Raw genomic sequence first — 19,871 nt, forward strand, 5'->3', positions numbered from 1 at the left:
CCAGAAGTTGATACCCTTGGCTCTGGGAAATAAGATTCTGGACACCTGGTGCCAGAAGGGGATCAGGTGTATCGAGGACTGTTACAAGCAAAGGCAGCTCATGTCATTCAAGCAGTTGAGAAACAAATATGGTCTGATTAATAGAATATTCTCCTGCTATCTGAAAATAAAATCTTTTTTAAGGGGAAAAACTAGGACCATCTATGACCCTACCTCAGTCTAGTAATGTGGAGATTCTAATTCGACAAGGGAATGTATGTAAATTTTTTTCTCGGATGTATTACATATTCCAAATGAACGCCAGAAGCCGGGCTTACACAGGTTGAGGGAGAGTTGGGAGTCAGACCTGGGCACAACAGTAATGGCAAGACCTGTGTCTGGACAGTGTGACTGGGGTCATTAACGCCAGATACAGGTTGGTGCAATATAACTTTTGGCACCAGCTGTACCTCACACCACAAAAATAACATAAATCAAAGGGAGACATTTCAGAAATGTGTTTTAGGTGTGGTGTGGAGGTGGGAACCTTTGTCCACTCCACCTGGCTTTGTACAAAGGTGAGATCCTTCTGGGAAGAACTGGGGGACATTCTGAAAAAAAATTACAAAAGTGGATTTTCCACAAGATCTCGAGTTGTACCTTTCGGGAGACATTGGAAATGTGAGTTTTCGACTGTCCAGTTATCAAATTCAGTTTTTGAAGGTTGTCTTAGAGATCACCAGGAAGTGTATAATGGTCACGTGGAAGTCTGACTCCCAACTAAAAACCACGCAATGGAACATGGAAATGCAGACTCGCATTCCCCTGGAGATCACTTACAATTGTGAAAGTGTGGCAGCCATATCTGAAATACGTCGGCTCCCCCTCCCCGTGAAATAAGGATATTATAAAAACCTGTCCCAGTAGGGAAAAGAATCGGGTTAAGGAAATGGAACACGGCACTGGGAACGTGAGTGTTTTTAGACCTTGCTTTAGTTTGTTCTACATCAGTTTTTTTTTTAAGTTTTCCTTTCATTCCTTACTTGTGTTATTTGGTTATTAGGTTGTTCCTTTTTTTTAATGTTTTTGAACCCCTCTGAACCCCCACTCATATTGATATAATGTATAATCGGCCTGGGGGCAAGGGGAGGGGGTGGGGAATAAAACTCAGACTCTACATTCCATGAATGTTGGAAAATATTATATTGGTTGTTGGAATTACTTTATGAGCCTGTAAAAAAATCAAAATATTTAAAAAAATCATACCTCAGTACCTGATAAGGACGTTGAACCTGCTGGGTCCAAACACCTCCCTCTGCAATTGGATTCTTGACTTCCTGTCGGGGAGACCTCAGGCAGTCCAGATCGGAAACAGACCATTAGACTGAACACACCCCCACCATCCCCTCCTCCCCCCAAGGGTCGTGTGCTTAGCCCAGTGGTTCTTAACATTTTTCTTTCCACTCAAATACCACTTTAAGTAATCCCTATGCCATTGGTGCTCTGTGATTAGTAAGGGATTGCTTAAGGTGGGATGTGAATGGGAAGGGAAGGTTGAGAATCACTGCTCTAGACCCAATTGTTACTGAAATATTTGTCTTGAGAAAAATTGTCATTGGCCCATTCCCTTTGGAGCGATGAAACCGTGCACATAACGAGTCAATTAGGGACGATTAAAACAGTGGTTTTCAAACCTTTTCTTTCCACTCACATCCCACCTTAAGCAATTCTTTACTAATCACAGAGCACAGATGGCATAGGGAATACTTAAAAGTGGGATGTGAGTGGAAAGAGAAGGTTGAGAACCACTGGCTTAGCCCAGTGCTGACTTGTGACTGTACAGCGAGACACAGCTTGAACCATATCATCAAGTTTGCAGATGACATGGTCACGGTGGGCCTTATCAGTGAGAACAATTAATCAGTGTACAGGGATGAGGTGCAGTCGCTAACAGACTGGTGCACAGCCAACAACCTGTATTTGAACGTTAATAAAACAAGAGATGGTTGTCGACTTCAGGAGGGCCCGGGGTGGGGGAGAAACACGCTCTGTTGACTGTTGAGGTCATCAAGAGTACCAAGTTTCTTGGAATGCACCTGGTGGAAAATCTCACTGGTCCTATCACTCCAATCCCATAGCCAAGAAAGCTCAGCAGTGCCTCTACTCCCCGTGAAGGCTGAGGGAAGTTCATCTCCCACCCTCGATCCTCACTACGTCCTACAGAGGATGTATTGAGAGTATTCTGAGTAATTGCATCACTGCCTGGATTGGAAACTATACCATCTCAGACCCTGCAGGGGATAGTGGAGTCAGCAGAGATTATTGGGGTCTCTCTTCCTAACATGACATGCATCTACAACACACTATGCTCGTGGAGGGCAAATAACTTTTCTCTCTTCTGCCATCTGGAAGGAGGTACCGTAGCATTCGGGCTCACACATCCAGACTGTGCAACAGTAGTTTTCTCCCAAGCCATCTGGCTCCTCGATTCCTAGAACATAGTAAATCATGGATTTTTATTGTATTGTGTTTTAATATTTAACTCTCATTTATGTCTTGGAGAAAGGCTATCTTGTCCTTACTGTGCATTGCATTGGCAGTCATGGTATGAATGACATATACAGGTGACTTGACTTGATAGCAAGTGCACCTATCTGTGCTAGAAATATGTCAATGGTAGACACTTGTACCCTACCCCAGATATTAGCCTAAAGAGAATTACAGTAAAACCCTCGGTATCCAGCACCTATGGGGATTGGTAGATGCCAGGTAAGTGTATTTTTCAATTGCTTAAGACTTACTCTTACAATGCCAAACTGATACACCTGCATTCAGTATAAACCATTTAAAAGAAAAAAATACAATACTGTACTTACACTGACAAACTCCACCTGCACAAATATATGAACCTTAAAGCATTTTACTTCATTTTCAGTCACATTCTTTGAAGACATTTAACCATCACTGCATCTGCAGGTTCCTCCCCCTCCACAGAGCCACCCGAAATCCAAACAATAACATTATAGATAATTAACCCTTCCCCCCACCACCCAAGTTTACAGGTAAAGCCTCTGACTGGGACAACTCTAACCAAACAGGGTAAAAGAGACACTTTAAGAGAGTCACCCCAACGATGAGCGGCACCGCCCAGCACCTCATCCTGGGTGAAGCCATTGCTGTTTCACACAACTTTATTCAAACAGCTGCTACAAACAAAGCCCGACCAAGGCCCTCCCTCCAGTGGCTGAATATTTGCTCCCATTTTCACCATAGGTTTATGTGTTGCTTCAGAGAACATGAACTCTTGACAATTTTAAACGTTTGCATTTTTTCCCTATTATTTTGTTCTTATCTATCTATTTATCTGTTTGTTTATTTATTTATTTATTATTTGCCTGTTGTTTGAATTCCAGATACCAGGGGCTTTACTATATAATCAGTTATTGGAGATTCGAAGTAGCTTTTAATGGTCAATTTTATCCAATGCATTGTAACCCGCTACCGTTCTGTAGTTGAAAATCCCCGATTAAAAATGCTGAAGGCTCTGCAAGAATGCGCGGAGAACAAGTAAACATTTGCGTCTCGTTTAGGTCCCACCAAAACAAGAGGAAAATCCTGGAGGTCTGGGAAGATGGTTACTAGCCCACTGACTCACCCAGTTGTTGGATGTGGGAAGTTAAAAATTATAAAGGGATCCTGATTTGGGCCAAAATCCATCGTTTTCAAATAACCTGAGTTGTTTAATAGGGAATAATCCTTTTGTGCTAGTCTATCAGAAAACAAGGCAGGAAAGAAAACCATCTTCAAGAAGGAACACCAGAATATGTTTATTAGAGCCAGATTTTGGGGACACTTCAAATGCTGTACGCCTTGTTGTACAAAGGCAAGGTTTTTACAAATTTACTACACAAAAATGCCAGAAAAACTCAGAAGGTCACACAGCATTTTGATGAAGATACATAACCAATGTTTCGTCAAAGTGTGAGGAAAAAGGTTAAAACAGTAGGGAGAGGAGCTGCAGGCTCAGAGGGTCGTCGGTGGATAAGGGTAGGAGGGCAGAAAAAAAGCTGGGAAGTGATGGGGGAGAGGGGTATCTCTCTGAATGGAGAGGGAATGAGGGTGGGGATCTGGAGGAAAGAAGACAGAGAAATAGAGAGAGCAGCAAGTCATCATTTGTCTCAATTTGCAGATGATACCAAAATAGGTGGTGGTAGGGGAAGTGGTGCTGAGGATACCAAAAGGCAGCAGAGAGACTTGGATAGGAGAATGGGGAAAGAGGTGGCAGATGAAACACAATGAAATGTTGGAAAGTGAACGGTCATGCTCTTTGGTAGAAGAAATAGATGGCCAGACTATTATTTAGAAGGGGAGAAAATTCAAAATTCTGAGGTGCAAAGGGACTTGGGAGTCCTCGTGCAGGAAATTCTAACAGTTAACCTCCAGGTTGAGTCAGTGGTGAAGAAAGCAAATGCAATGTTGGTATTCATTTCCAGAGGAATGGCACACAAGAACAGGGATGTAGTATTGAGTCTCTCTAAAGTGCTGGTGAGACCTCACTTGGAGCACTATGTACAGTTTTGGGCACCTTATTCGAGAAAAGATGTGCTGGTATAGGAGAGGGTTTACTAGAATGATAGCAGGAATTAAAGGGTTTGTATTTGAGGTATGACTATCTCTACTCCTTGGAGTGCTAAAGGATGGGGGTGGGGGGTGGGGGGAACATTTCATAGAGGTTTTTCAAATGCTGAAAGGCCTGGACAGAGTAGATGTGACAAGGATGTTTCCCATGGTGGGGGATTCTAGGACAAGAGGGCATAATTTCCCGATTAAAAAGGCATCAATTTAAAACAGAGATGCCGAAGAATTTCTTTAGTCAGAGAGCCTTGAGTCTGTGGAACTTGTTGCCATTTAAGGCAGAAACTGATAGGTATTTGATTCGCCGGGGCATCAAGGATTTACAGGGAGAAGGCTGGGGAGGGGGGCTGAGTGGATGGATCAGCTCATGATTAGAATGGCAGAGCAGACTCAATGGGCCAGTGGACCCACTCCTGCTCCTAGACCTTGCAATCGTTCTTTACAGCAAAAATGGACAAAATAGCTAGAGAGATCTTTATACGAGAAATTTTAGTCATCTTCAGGACACTGCTCAGGATAAAAGAAAAACTATACAATTTAAATTCTTTCAATCAAATGCCAACCTACCCTACCTTACACATTGTGACGTGAAGCATTCCAATTTTTGACGATATTCTAGTGATACTATCTGAAACATTGATCAACGTTTCTCAATCGGTGGTCCCCAATATTACTGATACAATAAGCAAGTACAGAAAAACCCTGGCATCTGGCACCTAAGGGGATTGGTAGATAAGTGAATTTTCTGGTTGCTTGAGACCGTGCGTTGCGTGATTGGCAAACGGTGAGCCACACCAATTTTAAACGTCCGTACTTTTTAACCTATTTATTTTCTGCAATATTTTTGCCGATTGCTTGAATTCCAGATAACAGGGGTTTTTACTGTAAATATGCAAAATAAAGTTGTAAATTTATTAACAAAATTACAAAATTCTCAAAGTACGTCCCCACCACAACAAAACAAAAATGACAGTAGGGAGGAGCTCATCCTTGTGGTCTGTGGGTGAAAGAACAACCTTGGATGAAGCAAGGAAGTACTCATTTAAGATCTTCATTAATACAGTAGAATCCCTATTATCCTACACCTACAGGGAATGCAGATGCCAGATATGCAAATTTTCTGGTTGCTTGAGGCTCTGAAAATGCCTAACTAATACACCTGCATTAAGAATACAGTTTTCCGCTGCTCCCGCTCCAACTCACCCTAATTAATTTAGAGGTTTAAGATTATATTTGTAAATTTGAGATTTAATTACTCAATGAATGATATATGATAAATTCAGGTAGGCTTTTTTCCTACTTTTTTTGGGGAGGGAGGGGGAAAATATAAAATTATGTATTCTTTTTGCATCATTTTATTATTCTATGTGATTATGGATAAGCATGCTGTATTTGTCATTGATGCAAATGAAAAATAACATTTTCAAAATAATACACAGGGCAAAATGTAATTTTCTAATTAAATGTAGCATTTAATTATGTGAAGTTCATTTTAATCAGGTAACTGTAATTCCTGTAACTTACATAATTTGAATATGTAACAGTGTTGCGCCAACCACTACGCTGGCCATCATAATTAAGACCCTGCCACCAGTACTGATAGACCCTGACTAATATAAAGACTCTGACAAGGCAGGGATAGGGAGACACTTTGGGAGAGTCGCCCAGCAGTGAGTGGCATCGGCCAGCTCTTCATCCTGGACACCACCATTTTATTCAAACACAACTTTATACAAACAGCTGCTGTGAGCGGGGCCCAGCCGGGGAGCTCAGCTGGCTGAACGTTTGCTCCCATCTTCACCAAGGGGTTGTGTGTTGCTTTGGAGAACATTTACTTTTACAATTTTAAACTCTTATTTAAAATTGTATTTATTCTTATTTAGCTTAAATTCTATTTAATAATTTCCTCAATTTTTTTTTGCCGGGTTTCTGGTTGATTGTGTGCCGGATAATGGGGATTTTACTACACTAAGGTGGTCTGTGGGTGAAAGAACAGCCTTAAATGAGGTTAAGATCTCCGTTAATACTCAGTTTCAACACCATGATGCTGAAGGAGGCCCAATTTCTCACAGGACAACAATTATTTGGGCTTCACAATTAAGATTAACTTCAATAAGACATTCATTTGGTTGCTCGAGTCTATTCTTTATTAATGCAATTCAAGTACTTTAAAAACTTACATGTCTTTGCACAATACTTTCAGCAACTTTTAGTAAAAATTTTGCTCCGTGAACAAAAAGATACTGTATAAAACACAGCGGGCAATAAAATACGACAGTAGTATTGTTTATCTCCGAGGATTCTGAATTCCCATCAGGACTAATCTTTGAAATGCATGGTTCAGTGCTCATTTCCTGAAGGTTTCAAACCAAAGTAAAATGGACACAGCAGTAAAGTCCTGCCTTCGCCCTGCCACAGGATAATACACGAAAAAAAAATTGACAATGAAATGTCTATCCCTCGAGATTCTATTTAAATGTGCTCTTTTTGTAAAGCCCCATCATTGCTTGAAACAGTCCCACTTCCATCCCACACAATTGTAAAATGATGATTCCAAAGTAAAAAGAAACATTTCCAACCATTAAGATCATTCACGATTCCGCAGAATCGCAGGTGAATTGTTGGGTTTCCAATACAAAATTCTTTTCTAAATCATGTACAAAAAGTTGTATTTGAAAAATGTTCTTGACTACTGTACAAGTTTTTTTTTAAACCATTTAAAAGAAAATAGATCATGCTATTTTAGAGTTTGGCCTGTCTGCCAGACATCCAATTTTTTTTTTTAATATGTTCAAGTAAACACTTTTGTTGAATTTATAATTTGCAGTTCCAGCAATTTCAAATTCTTCGCAAGTTGAAATATCTAAACTCTCTTCAAAGAGCTGTTGCTCTTTGTTCAAAGGAGCGCTGCTGTTCAGTGGTTGCCCTTGTAATTATTAGAATTCACAGAAGTATGCATTTAAAAAAAATATAATCCCAAGTTTTAAACACAAATTCCAAAATATAAAAATGATTTGTCACAATTCTTTCAAACACTTCATAAAGCAAAAGCTGAAAATGTTATTCAGGAAAATCTGCACCAATTTTCAGCAAAATTTAGAATGCACTAGCTGATTCAGTCCTAAAATTAAATGAAATATTGTCAAACATTTACACTAACTGAATCAATAATTTATTAAAGACATGAATTACGACGATAACATCCCCAATCCAGAGCATTCATTCTATACCTGGACATGCCAGAAGTTGTCCGTTCCTGGTCTCAGATGGCAAAGTGGAGGCAATAAAGATCGCAAATTGAAAGCCAAATTTCATGGATTGACTGTATCAGAGCTGCCATCAGGAGATGGGTCTTTCACTTCCGACACGGCAATGAAACAGCAATTATTTGTTATTGTAAAAAGCAGAAATGTATCCATTACAACTAAGCTGATAACAAATTTCTCACCAACATCTTCAGGAAGAAACATGTTACGAGTAAGTGGTATAAACCTATGTTCGGGAAAAACCAATCTGTTAATTTATCAAATAAGTTTCTAAATTGCTGCGTTATACATCAAAGCTTGAAATTGGCAGCATTAACAACATTACCTATAATCGCAGGGCTTCGCAATGGCAAAGATCACAAATGGCCCAAGTGCAGAATGATCTCGTGTAATTTTGATGCCTCGTCAACAGAAAAACTTTCCAAGCATGATTTAATAAAATCCAAAACATGATCTGATCATAAGACTGGATTAGAAGGAACACTGAGGATTTAATTTCCTCCATTTGTAAATTGGAGGCCGAATCCATCATAAGTAATCCAAATCCCTCTAATATTAGAACCTAAAAACTTTCTATCAGATTTGAGACAATGACAGGAACAGGTTTTCTTTGGAGCGAAATTTCCTGCTGTAGGCACTGGGAAGATCCAAGGCAAACGCTTCAGTTCTAGCGTCTCATTTGACCCATCTGATAGTTCTCTCTGGGCCTCTGGCGGGACTGTTGAATTACCTGCTGCTGCTGCTGTCGTCTTCGCTTCAACGTGCCTGCAGAAGAAAAACGCACGTCAGGCATTCCACTACACTGGGCAGCGATGTTCAAGCACAGTCAGGGGCCAGAGAATTCCAGGAGATGGAATTAAAACGCACGTCAGGCATTCCACTACACTGGGCAGCGATGTTCAAGCACAGTCAGGGGCCAGAGAATTCCAGGAGATGGAATTAAAACGAGAAAAGTCTGCAGACGCTGGGATGGTAGTGCAATATACAAAGGAGCTGGACAAACTTGGCAGGCCCACGCATCACTAGGGCAGTGGTTCTCAACAATCCCCCCCCCCCTCACACACCACCTGAAGTATCCCCTTACTAAACCACAGTGCACATACAGCATAGGTGGTTAGTAAGGGATTACTTCAGGTGGAATCTGAGTGGGGAAAATAAAGGTGGGGAGCCACTTTCCTCGAGGGAAACCAACCAAACGGCAGTAACATCAACCTCCAGTTTCTGTTAAACCCCTCCCCTACTCTCTCTTACCCCTTGTCTCCTTCCCTTCAGTTCCCCACCCCCTTCCCTTCTCTCTCCATTCTGAGCTACCCTTCCCCATCACTTCTCTCTCATCTATCCTCATACCAATATCCTCTTACCTGTTAGCCTGTTCTTCTCTTCCTCCCTCCTCTAATCCCCTGCTCCCCCCTCGTTTTTCTTCCGGTGCCTGCCTGCACCTTGCTGTTAACCTGACTAAGGGCCCATGCCTGAAACATTGGTTACCTTTTATCTCCTGTCAATCAGTGGTTCTCAACCTCCCCCCCCTCCCCCGCCCCCCTCCCCACTCACATACCACCTTAAATAATTCTTTACTAACAACAGAGCATCTATGGGATTATTTAAGGTGGTTGAGATACTGCGTGACCTGCTGAGTTTCTCCAGCACTTTTGTGCATTGAACAGTACATGAAATATCTGACTGAAGAAACATCATGAAGCAACTGGCCACTTAAGTTCCCAGATGTGGGGACAAACTAATACAAGTTATATAAATTAAACAGGAGACTGAAAAGTTAGTGGAAAGTTACCAAACAGGTAATTACAATGTCCAGTAAAAGATTCAGTTGTAGCCATTCATGTTTTTATTACAATTGTTCTTTTAGTCCCCTGCAATGAAACATAATTTGCCTGGATTCCCAAATATTTAAATTCTAAATTCTATTTAACTTTCTTTATGATTAATTAAGAATTTGTTAATAATTGATGAGCTATGTTAAACATTTTCAAAGGGAAAGATGAGTGTACGAAGTTAAATGTGAAAGTCTGCAGGTGCTGGGGTCGAGATACAGCATGCTCCCACAATTCAAGGTGAGGTGTGTTAGGTCTGTTTTGTTCATGAATGAGTGAGACAAACACCAGACTGAGTCGAAATCAGGGTTCTTTGTTCTTTATTACCGGATTGTAACACTTGCGACTAACCATGTTAGTCGGAGAATGCATTCTGCCGTTATCAGCAAAATGGTGATTTTTTATACCCTTGGATATGTGCTTAGAACATCATCATATCATTACTTGTCCAATGACTAAAACTGTTGCTATCCTTTCCCTGCTAGCTTCCTGCCTCTCAATCCATCAATGTCTCTCTTATCTTGTAAGTACAAGGATGCATTCACATCTTGTTACAGCCCTGCACATTCCCATCTCATGATGTTTTACCTAACAGGAGTACAAGGACACCTCCCCTTCTTGTTACAGCCCTGTACAGGGTAACTCCTTACACATTCCCATCTCATGATGTTTTACCTTACAGGTGCTACAGGCATTGATTTAATTACGGAGTACTGGCATAGGAATCATAAAGTTAGGCAAGTAATTTGCTGTATTTGGATTATCAGACCATCTCAAAGCAATAGACCAGTGGTTCTCAACCTTCTTCCCACTTCAAGTCATCCTTCTGCATCGGCGCTCTGTGATTAGTAAGGGATTGCTTAAGGTGGGATGTGAGTGGGGAGGGAAGGTTGAGAATCTCTGCTCTAGACCCAATTGTTACTGAAATATTTGTCTTGAGAAAAGTTGTCATTGGCCCATTTCCTTTGGAGTGATGAAACCATGCACATAACGAATCACTGAGGGACGATTAAAACAATGGTTTTCAAACTTTTTCTTTCCACCCACATACCACCTTAAGCAATCCCTTACTAATCACAGAGCACCGATGGCATATGGATTATTTAGTGGTACGTGAGTGGAAAGAGAGCAACAGACTAACACAACTGCTACCATGTGAACTTCATATAAATATTAAAAGAATTTACAAGAAAGGCCATGCTGATGTAGAAGAATAGTTCTAAGGATAATTTTTTTTAAATTGAGATTCTGCACTCAAATTAAAATTCAACAATATCTCAATGGGGGCACTGGGGACCATAGCACATTAAGTAAAAGCCTTGATTTCTTTTCATCTCACGTAACAGAAATTTTTTTTTTATGTAGGCAGTGGGAAGAAAGAAAAACTTGACTGTTTCACATGGAAGGGAGCCCATAAACCTTGGACGGCACGGTTAGCGCAACGCTGTACCAGCGGCAGCGATTGGGACCAAATCCCGCACTATCTGTAAGGAGTTTGTACGGTCTCCCCGTGTCTGCGTGGATTTTCTCCGGGGCCTCCGGATTCTTCCCATCGTTCAAAAAGTACCGGGGATTGTAGGTCAATTGGGTGTAATTGGGCAACACGAGCTTGTGAGCTGGATGGGCCTGTTACCGTGCCGTCTGTCTAATTTTAAATTTAGAATCTTTTGGTGGGAGGGGAGGGTTGGGGGTCATAGCCGAAAAGAGGATCAGAATGGCTGCCATAAGGTAACATTAAATAATACTGCAAAATTAAATGTGGTGGTGGTACAATTTAGTCGCTCTTTGGCTTTGGTGGGTAAGCATTGTGACAATGAAGCAAACCACCTCTGAAAAAAGGATTATTTAGTCTCACCATGAGATGGCGAAGGATGGAAAAGGTGAAGCCTGCAAAATTATCTCCGAATTAGTAACTAAAGTTCACAGTCATCTATATTCTAGTTAATACTAAGCATGCTTTTGCTTATTACCAAGTTCGAGATTTTTTGTGAACACAATTTGGTAACGAATTAATTTTACCAAGTCAATCTAAATTTGAGATTTTAATGGTTGACAAGGAAACAAAAGGATTTATATCGGATATAAACATAGGTTGTTGCAAGAATCTGTGTATTGATAGTGTTACAAAATTAATTAATGTGAGATATAGTATGGTTAATTATAATTTTATTCATCAATTATATTTGACTCCTGAGAAGTTGAAGAAATATGGATTTAGTCTAACAGATTTGTGTTTTAGATGTGGAGAAAAGACAGGTACTTTTGTGCATTGTGTATGGACATGTAAGAAAGTTAAACCTTTTTGGGAAAAAGTTATTAAATTTTTGAGAGATTTACAATCGATTTGCAAATGGATCCAATGATGTGTTTTTTTGGGTTATATGGAATATTGTTACTTTGGGATTGACTGATAAGCCACAATTGGCATTTTTGCGGTTAGGGTTAGAGGTTGCAAGAAAATGTATAGCGATTACTTGCAAAAATGATGTAGAATTGAATATACAAGGATGGCATAATGAACTGCAAACGTGTTTATATTTGGAAAATATAACATAATTTGCCAAAATAATAATTTTTTTTGTTAAAGTGGAGTTTATATTTGGATTGTATGGTTATTGATCCTTTGTTATGTAAAGAGTTGGCATTGATTAATTAATTTTAAATGTCTAATTTTCTTTAAGGCTCCGAGGGGTGGGGGAGGAAGTTAAGATGATGTAGTTAGTAGAGGGAGGGAGGGGGGTGGGGGGGGGATATTATCATTATTTTTTATATATTTTTTTCCTTTTTTTAAATATCTATTTGTATCTTGTATTTTCGTTTTTTGTAATATTTTGTAAAATTCTTAAATAAAATTTACAAAAACAAAATATTAAGCATGCTTACAAATGTTGTGAAAGTATCCTTCAATAATTTTGAGAAAGGCTGGACAGAAAAGGAACCATTAAGGTGATAAAACTCATGAATGAATGAAATGCATAAAGGTAGTAAACTATTTCCATTCAAGGAGTTAGATTGACAGGTAGCTGTGGCCAAGAGCTAACCTCCCCTTGCACCTAGCCAGCTCAGTGGTACTTTACTCCATCTTTATTCTAATGGAAGGCCCAGTGGGATCAATCCAACCTTTACACAGCTTAGCTCCTGCAGGCTGTTTACATACCAGTGTGGAAAGCAACCACGGACAAGGTGGTGGGGATCTCATTGGGAAGCAGAATGAAGAGCATTGAATAAAAACTAAAGTGAACCACACATTCAACAGTTTCTCTAATTAGTGCGTATGACTGTACAGCGGAGATTCCCTAATATAGAAACATAGAAGATAGGAGCAGGAGTAGGTCATTCGACCCTTCGAGCCTGCTCCGCCATTCAACGAGATCATGGCTGATCTTAAAATTCAGTACCCCGTCCCCGCCTTCTCTCCGTAACCTTTAATACCCTTATACTGAAGAAATAGATCTAATTCCCTCTTAAATATATTTAATGAACCTGCCTCTACTGCCCTCTGTGGCAATGAATTCCACAGATTCACCACCCTCTGGGTCAAGAAATTCCTCCTCATCTCGGTCCTAAATGGTTTGCCTATTATCCTCAAACCATGGCCCCAGGTTCTGGATTTTCCCATCTTTGGAAACATCCCATCTGCATCCATTCTGTCCAGTCCTGCCAGAATTTTATGTCTCTATGAGATCCCCTCTCAATCTTCTAAACTCCAGCGAGTACAATCCCAATTTGCGCAATCTTTCCTCATAAGTCATTCCTGCCATTCCAGGTATCAGCCTGGTGAATCGCCTCTGCACTCCCTCCATTGCAAGAACATCCTTCCTTAGATAAGGTGACCAAAACTGCACACAATACTCCAGGTGGGGTCTCACCAAGGCCCTGTACAGCTGCAGTAAGGTATCCTTGTTCCTTTCCTCAAACCCTCTTGATATGAAGGCCAACATACCATTTGCCTTTTTAACCGCCTGCTGTACCTGCATGCTCGCCTTCAGAGACTGGTGTACAAGTACCCCTAGGTCTCTCTGCACTTCCCCATCTCTTAATCTATTGCCATTCAAATAGTAATCTGCCCTCCGGTTTGTATTACCAAAGTGGATAACTTCACATTTATCCACATTGTGGTGCATTTGCCATGTATCTGCCCAGTCCCCCAATTTATCCAAATCACACTGGAGCTTCCTGACCCCCTCTTCCGTGCACACAACCCCTCCTAGCTTAGTGTCATCTGCAAATTTGGAGATATTACATCCAATCCCCTCATCCAGATCATTAATGTAAATTGTGAACAGCTGGGGTCCCAGTACAGATCCCTGTGGCACCCCACTGGTCACCGCCCGCCACTCAGAAAATGAGCCGTTTATCCCAACTCTCTGTCTTCTACCTGCCAGCCAGTTCTCAATCCACATCAATACTTTCCCCCCAATTCCATGAGCCTTGATTATGGAAGCCAGCCGTTTATGCGGGACCTTATCGAAGGCCTTTTGGAAGTCCAGGTACACCACATCCACTGGCTCTCCCCCATCTATTTTACCTGTCACCATCTCAAAGAATTCCAAAAGATTTGTCAAGCACGATTTACCTTTTGTAAATCCTTGTTAACTCTGTCCGATCCCTTCTCTGCTCGTCATATGCTCCGCTATTACATCGTTAATAATGGATTCCATCATTTTGCCCACTACTGATGTAAGGCTCACCGGCCTATAATTCCCCGCTTTTCCTCTACCCCCCTTTTTAAATAGTGGGGTAACATTAGCTACCCTCCAATCCATGGGTACTGATCCTGAGTCTATCGAGTTCTGGAAAATAATTCTTAAAGCATCTGCTATCTGAATGGCCACTTCCTTAAGTACCCTAGGATGTAGATTATCAGGCCATTGGGATTTATCTGCCTTCAATCCCATCAATTTCCCCAAGACCATGTCCTTAGAGATACTGATTTCTTTCAGTTCCTCCCTTGCATTAGTCTCTATGTTTCCCAACATCCTTGGGAGGTTATTTGTATCCTCTCTTGTAAAAACAGAACTAAAGTAAGAATTTAATTGGTCTGCCATTTCCTTATTCCCCATTATATACTCCCCTGATTCCGACTGCAAAGGACCTACTCTGGATTTCACCAATCTTTTCCTCTTGATATATTCATAAAAGCTTTTGCAAAAACCTAAGGCGTATATTCTAAATAAAGATGGCTGAGTGATTGTAGGATAGAATTACAAGTCAGTCAGCTCCAGATGATTTGTTTTCAACAAAAGTTTCAATTTCACTTAGAACGTCTAGCAAACTGGGGGAAAAGAACTTGGGCAGCACCGTTAGCACGGCAGTTAGTGCAACACTGTTAAAGTGCCGGTGGCCAGGGTTCGAATCTGGCGCTGTCTGTAAGGAGTTTGTACGTTCTCTCTGTGTCTACGTGGGGTTTCATCCGGTATCCCCAACTCTTCAAAATGTACAGGTGGTGCAATTGGGCGACATGGGCTCATGGGCCAGGAGGGCCTGTTACAGACCTGCAATTCTAAATTTTTTAATTTTAATTTAATTTTTTAATATTTAATTTAAAATTTGAGGAAGATTAAAATATGATTAGGGCATGTTTAGCGTAGCAGTTAGTCTGAGTCAATTACAGCGATCGGGGTTCAAATCTGGCACTGTCTGTTAGGAGGTTGTACATTCTCCCCGTATCTGCATGGGATTCCTCCACGGGCTCCGATTTCCACTCACCCTTCAAAAATATCAAACGGGGTGTAATTGGGCAGCATGGGTTTAAATGGCCAGAATTGGCTTCTACTGTACTGTAAATAAAATGTTAAAACTAAAATTGCAGAAAAGTGAGGGGTGCATCTTCAACTCTGGGATGAATGGTGCAAATTTGTTCTCACACAACTTCAAACCAGTAGGTGACTTACCTGGAAGTGGTTTGGGGGGAGGCAGTTTTGGGTTACTGCTCGGAGTATGTACGCTACAAATTTTAATAAATCCAGCCATTAGCATAATGAGAGCAATTCCCATGAGCAGCACTGCCCACCAATGAGCCTGGAACACAAAGCAGAATCTCGTTAGGCTCATCCAAACCACAAAAAAAAAAATCATGTCATGAGAGGTGTTAAAAGTCACATGTTGTCATGCAGACGCTGGGGGGGGGGGGTCGAGGGCAATACACAAACGGGCTGGAGAAACCCAGCACGCCATGCAGCGTCCTTAGGAAGTGAAGTGTAACCAGCATTTCAGACCTGGGCTGGCCCTTCTCCGATCAGAACCTTCCTTTCCTTCTCCTATCAAAGGGCTAACCTCCACACACTCCCCCCATCACTTCTCAGCTTTTTGTTCTCTTCTATCCTCCCATCTGTGATCCTTCCCCTGTCCTGTCCTCCTCCCAACATTTCATTCAGGCATCTGCCCGATTTCACTGACACAGGTCGAGAACCCTGTACACCATTCACCATCTGGCTCGCCCGCGTGGGGCTCTGACGTGCTTCTGGCGCCAGTTTGATCTCAACAGAGCTCTGGTGTGCAAAGATGGAGTTGAAAATTTTTAAAAGCCATCGAATAGAATTACTAGTGTTCAGCGTTTCATTTATCTTATTTGGTAAGCAGTGATCAAGTGCTTTTTTGGTACGTATTCAAAATGATTTCATATGAATTTTCCATTTGTGCCATTATGTCGCTGTTTGTTGTTTAACCACTGATACAAATATTCTGCTGATTCTACTGTGCTAATTTTGGGGTTTTTTTTGGATTGTTAGCCTAAAATGTTGGATACCCTTTACATCCTTTGTGATCTGCTGAGTTTCTCCACTGCGTTTGAGACACCAATAGCTCAGTGGTTAGAGCACCAGTCTTGTCAACCAGGGGCCATGAGTTCACCCCTTGCTGGGGCCTCATTTCTGTGAGGGGCACAGGACAAAGCGCCGACTCCCTGTCTTTCTTACAGTAGACAAAGTTAAAGAATTTCATGTATGATGCATTTTAAATATAGCATCACTTGACAATAATGGAACCTTTACCTTTAACCTTTGCAACATGTGATGAGAGGTTGTGTCCTCCACAGAAATTAAAATTATAACTTAGGATTCCCTTCAGTAAAGCAAGTCACAAGTTGTCATGCTAAGATTATGCTCAGTTTTATGTACTTTTAAATTTTATCTATAGCTTAGGACTGATATCCAAAACACCAATAAGTTAGGACGTAAAACTGTACAGTACAGGAACAGGCCCTTTAGCCCATATGTCTGCACTCAATAAGAGCTCCAAGTTGAAGTAAATCTCTGCATACAGATAGACCCCTACTTACGATGGTCCAGCGTACAATTTTTCAAAGTTACGATGGTTCCATTGCAACACTGTTCTTGCGTTTTTCACCCATTGTTGCATTTTTGACCTGTATTCGCGCTTTTTTGGCCTGTTCTCGCTCTTTTTCCAACATGATATTTTCGGCTTACGATGAGAGTCCCGGAAGGGAATCAACAAGTCGAGGTCTACCGGTATTCATGTGTCTATCTAGAAGCCTATTACATGCTACAATTGGATCTGCTTCCACCATTACTCCTGGCAGCCAGCTCCAGGCACCCTCCACTCTGTGTAAAAAAAAAACAACTCGCCCACACATCTCCTTTAAACTTTCCTCCTCTCACCTCAAATGCATGTCCTCCTGAACCTGACATTTTTACCCTGGGAAAAAGAATTCAGACCATCTCAGTCCATCAATACCTCTCATAATTTCATCAACTTCTCCCTGTTCACCCTTCATCCACCAAAGTCTAGAGATGGGAATCCAAGTTTGTTCAACAATCCAGGCAACCTCCTGGAAATATCTATTCTTACCCTTTCCAAAGCCTCCACGTCCTCCTGCATTGAGGTGACCAGAACTGCACACAGTACTCTCGAGTCACCGCATCGGTTCAAGTTCAAGTAGCCTTTATTTGTCATTTTAAACCAAATTTCAAATGCTGTGCACAGTAGGAAAAAAAATGAGACGTTCCTCTAAACCATGGGGCTACATAAAATGACACAAGACTGCACAAAAACAGTACAAGGCAACACTATTACCACACAAGACAAAACAAAAAAGTGTTACTTATCGCTGTATTTTTGCAATCTAGACAATAGGCACAGTAGAGACAAGTTACAATAGATTCAGGATATTAAAAGTCTGATAGCTTGAGTGAAGAAACTGCCACACAGTTCACAATCCATTAGAGCCCAAAAGCTTCAACACCTATGCCAATAGCAGGAAGAAGATTTCACCTGAGGATATGTGTGGTCCCCCACAATGCTACCAGCCTCCACGGACTCAGTGCACGATGAAAAAAAATGCCCACAATGGTGGAAGAGAGACTGACCTCAACTGACCTCACCATCTGCCACAGGGCCCCATGATCCAAGATGGCGCAACCTCCACAACCCACAAATCAGGCATACGACACGCCCTCCACAGAACACACCATGATGACCCCACCTTGGCCACCAGCAACAAGCAACACAAAGACTGGAGGCCAAGGCTGCGTAGCTTCTTCCCGAAGGTTTGTTATTGCTTGGTGATATTCATATTGCAACAATGTCCCACGAAGCTCGACCATTCATTTTTTTCCCATTAAAAATTGTGCACAGTGCCTTACTTAAAAAGTTACAGTATTACCAGGTCCGGAGAGGCCACTGTGGATTGCTGCCACACCGCCATCTTGTACCAAGACATAGCACTAGGTTGAGAGGATAGTTAAGAAAGCCGAAGGGATGCTGGCCTTCATTAACAGGGGGATTTCATTCAAGAGTCAAGAGGTCATGTTGCAACTCCACAAATCTGGTGAGATCACACTTAGAATATTGTGTTCAGTTTTGGTCAGCTCATTATATGAAGGATGTGGAAGCTATGGAGAGGGTGCAGAGATTTACCAAGATGTTGCCTGGGTTGGAAAATAAGTCTTATGAGGCAAGGTTAGCAGAGCTGGGGCTTTTCTCTTTGGAGCGTGGAAGGATGAGAGGAGACTTAATAGAGGTCTACAAGGTTTTGAGAGGGAGGAGATAAGGTGGACCAGCCAGTGCCTTTTTCCCAGGGCAGGAATAGGAAACACCAGAGAACAGCTGTACAAAGTGAAGGGAGGGAAGTTTAGGGGAGACATCAGAGTTAAGTTTTTTTTAAAAAAAACAGAGAGCGGTGGGTGCCTGGAATGCATTGCCGGGGGCGGTGTTGGAAGCAGAAACATTAGGGGCATTTAAGAGACCATTAGACAGGCACATGGATGGAAGCAAAATAGAGGCTTACAGGGTAGGGAGGTTTTAGTACTTTTTTTTGGTAGAAATATATAGGTCGGCCCAACATTGTGGACCAATGTTCTGTGCCGTAGTGTCCCATGTTCTACATTATAATCCAAATATGGCCAACCCAATGTTTGGTTTAGCTGTTACATGACTTCCTTGCTTTTATACCCAAGGCCCCGCCCAACAAAGGCAATTAAACCATATATCCTTGCATTGTCAATTACAGGGTTTAATGGACCTGAACCCCCAGATTTCTCTGCACATCAATGCGTTTAAAAATCCTACCATTAACTTCATATATTCCCCTTACATTTTGACTTCAAAAAGTACCACATCTTGCTATCTCTAGTTTCTGTTAACCTCCCCCCCCCCACCTTACAACCAAAGAACACTACAGCACAGAAAACAGGCCACTTGGCCCCTCTACACTGTGCCGACCAGCATCTCCCTAGTCCTACTGACCTGCTTTCATTCTATAACCCTCCAGCCCTCTCCCATCCACTTATCTATCCAATTTATTCTTAAAACACATGATTGAACCACATCAGATGGCAACTCTTTCAACACTGCCACCACTCTCTGAGTGAGGAACTTCCCCCTAATGTTCCCTCTAAACATTTCCCCCTTCATCTTAAAACAACACCCTCTCATGTTTATCTCCCCAAATCTCAGTGGAAAAAGCCTATTCGCATCCACTCTGTCTATACCTCTCAAAATCTTGTAAATCCCTATCAAATCTCCCCTCATTCTTCTTCGCCCCAAGGAATAAAGTCCTAACCTGTTTAATCTTTCCCTGTAACTCAACTCCTGAAGACCCGGCAACATCCTAGTAAATCTTCTCTGCACTCTCTCAATCTTGCTGATCTCCTTCCTGTAGTTAGATGACCAGAACTGCACACAATATTTCAAATTTGGCCTC

General features: G+C 41.5%; 1 protein-coding gene across 4 annotated transcripts in view; it reads right to left on the minus strand.

Annotated features, from left to right (window-relative positions):
* Nucleotides 1-6,738: 6,738 nt before the first annotated feature.
* adam10a (ADAM metallopeptidase domain 10a) overlaps nucleotides 6,739-19,871 on the minus strand; it is a 135,829-nt gene continuing 122,696 nt past the window's right edge. For all 4 annotated transcript variants that reach the window (XM_069911535.1, XM_069911536.1, XM_069911538.1 and 1 more), the window contains 2 exons: nucleotides 15,604-15,730; nucleotides 6,739-8,645 (listed from right to left, as the gene is read on the minus strand). In XM_069911535.1, the coding sequence (XP_069767636.1) occupies nucleotides 8,548-8,645; nucleotides 15,604-15,730 (225 nt within the window). In that variant the 3' untranslated portion in view covers nucleotides 6,739-8,547. The remainder of the gene's footprint in view (nucleotides 8,646-15,603; nucleotides 15,731-19,871) is intronic.

The sequence above is a fragment of the Narcine bancroftii genome, chromosome 14, assembly GCF_036971445.1.
Source record: "Narcine bancroftii isolate sNarBan1 chromosome 14, sNarBan1.hap1, whole genome shotgun sequence".
Lineage (NCBI taxonomy): Eukaryota > Metazoa > Chordata > Chondrichthyes > Torpediniformes > Narcinidae > Narcine > Narcine bancroftii.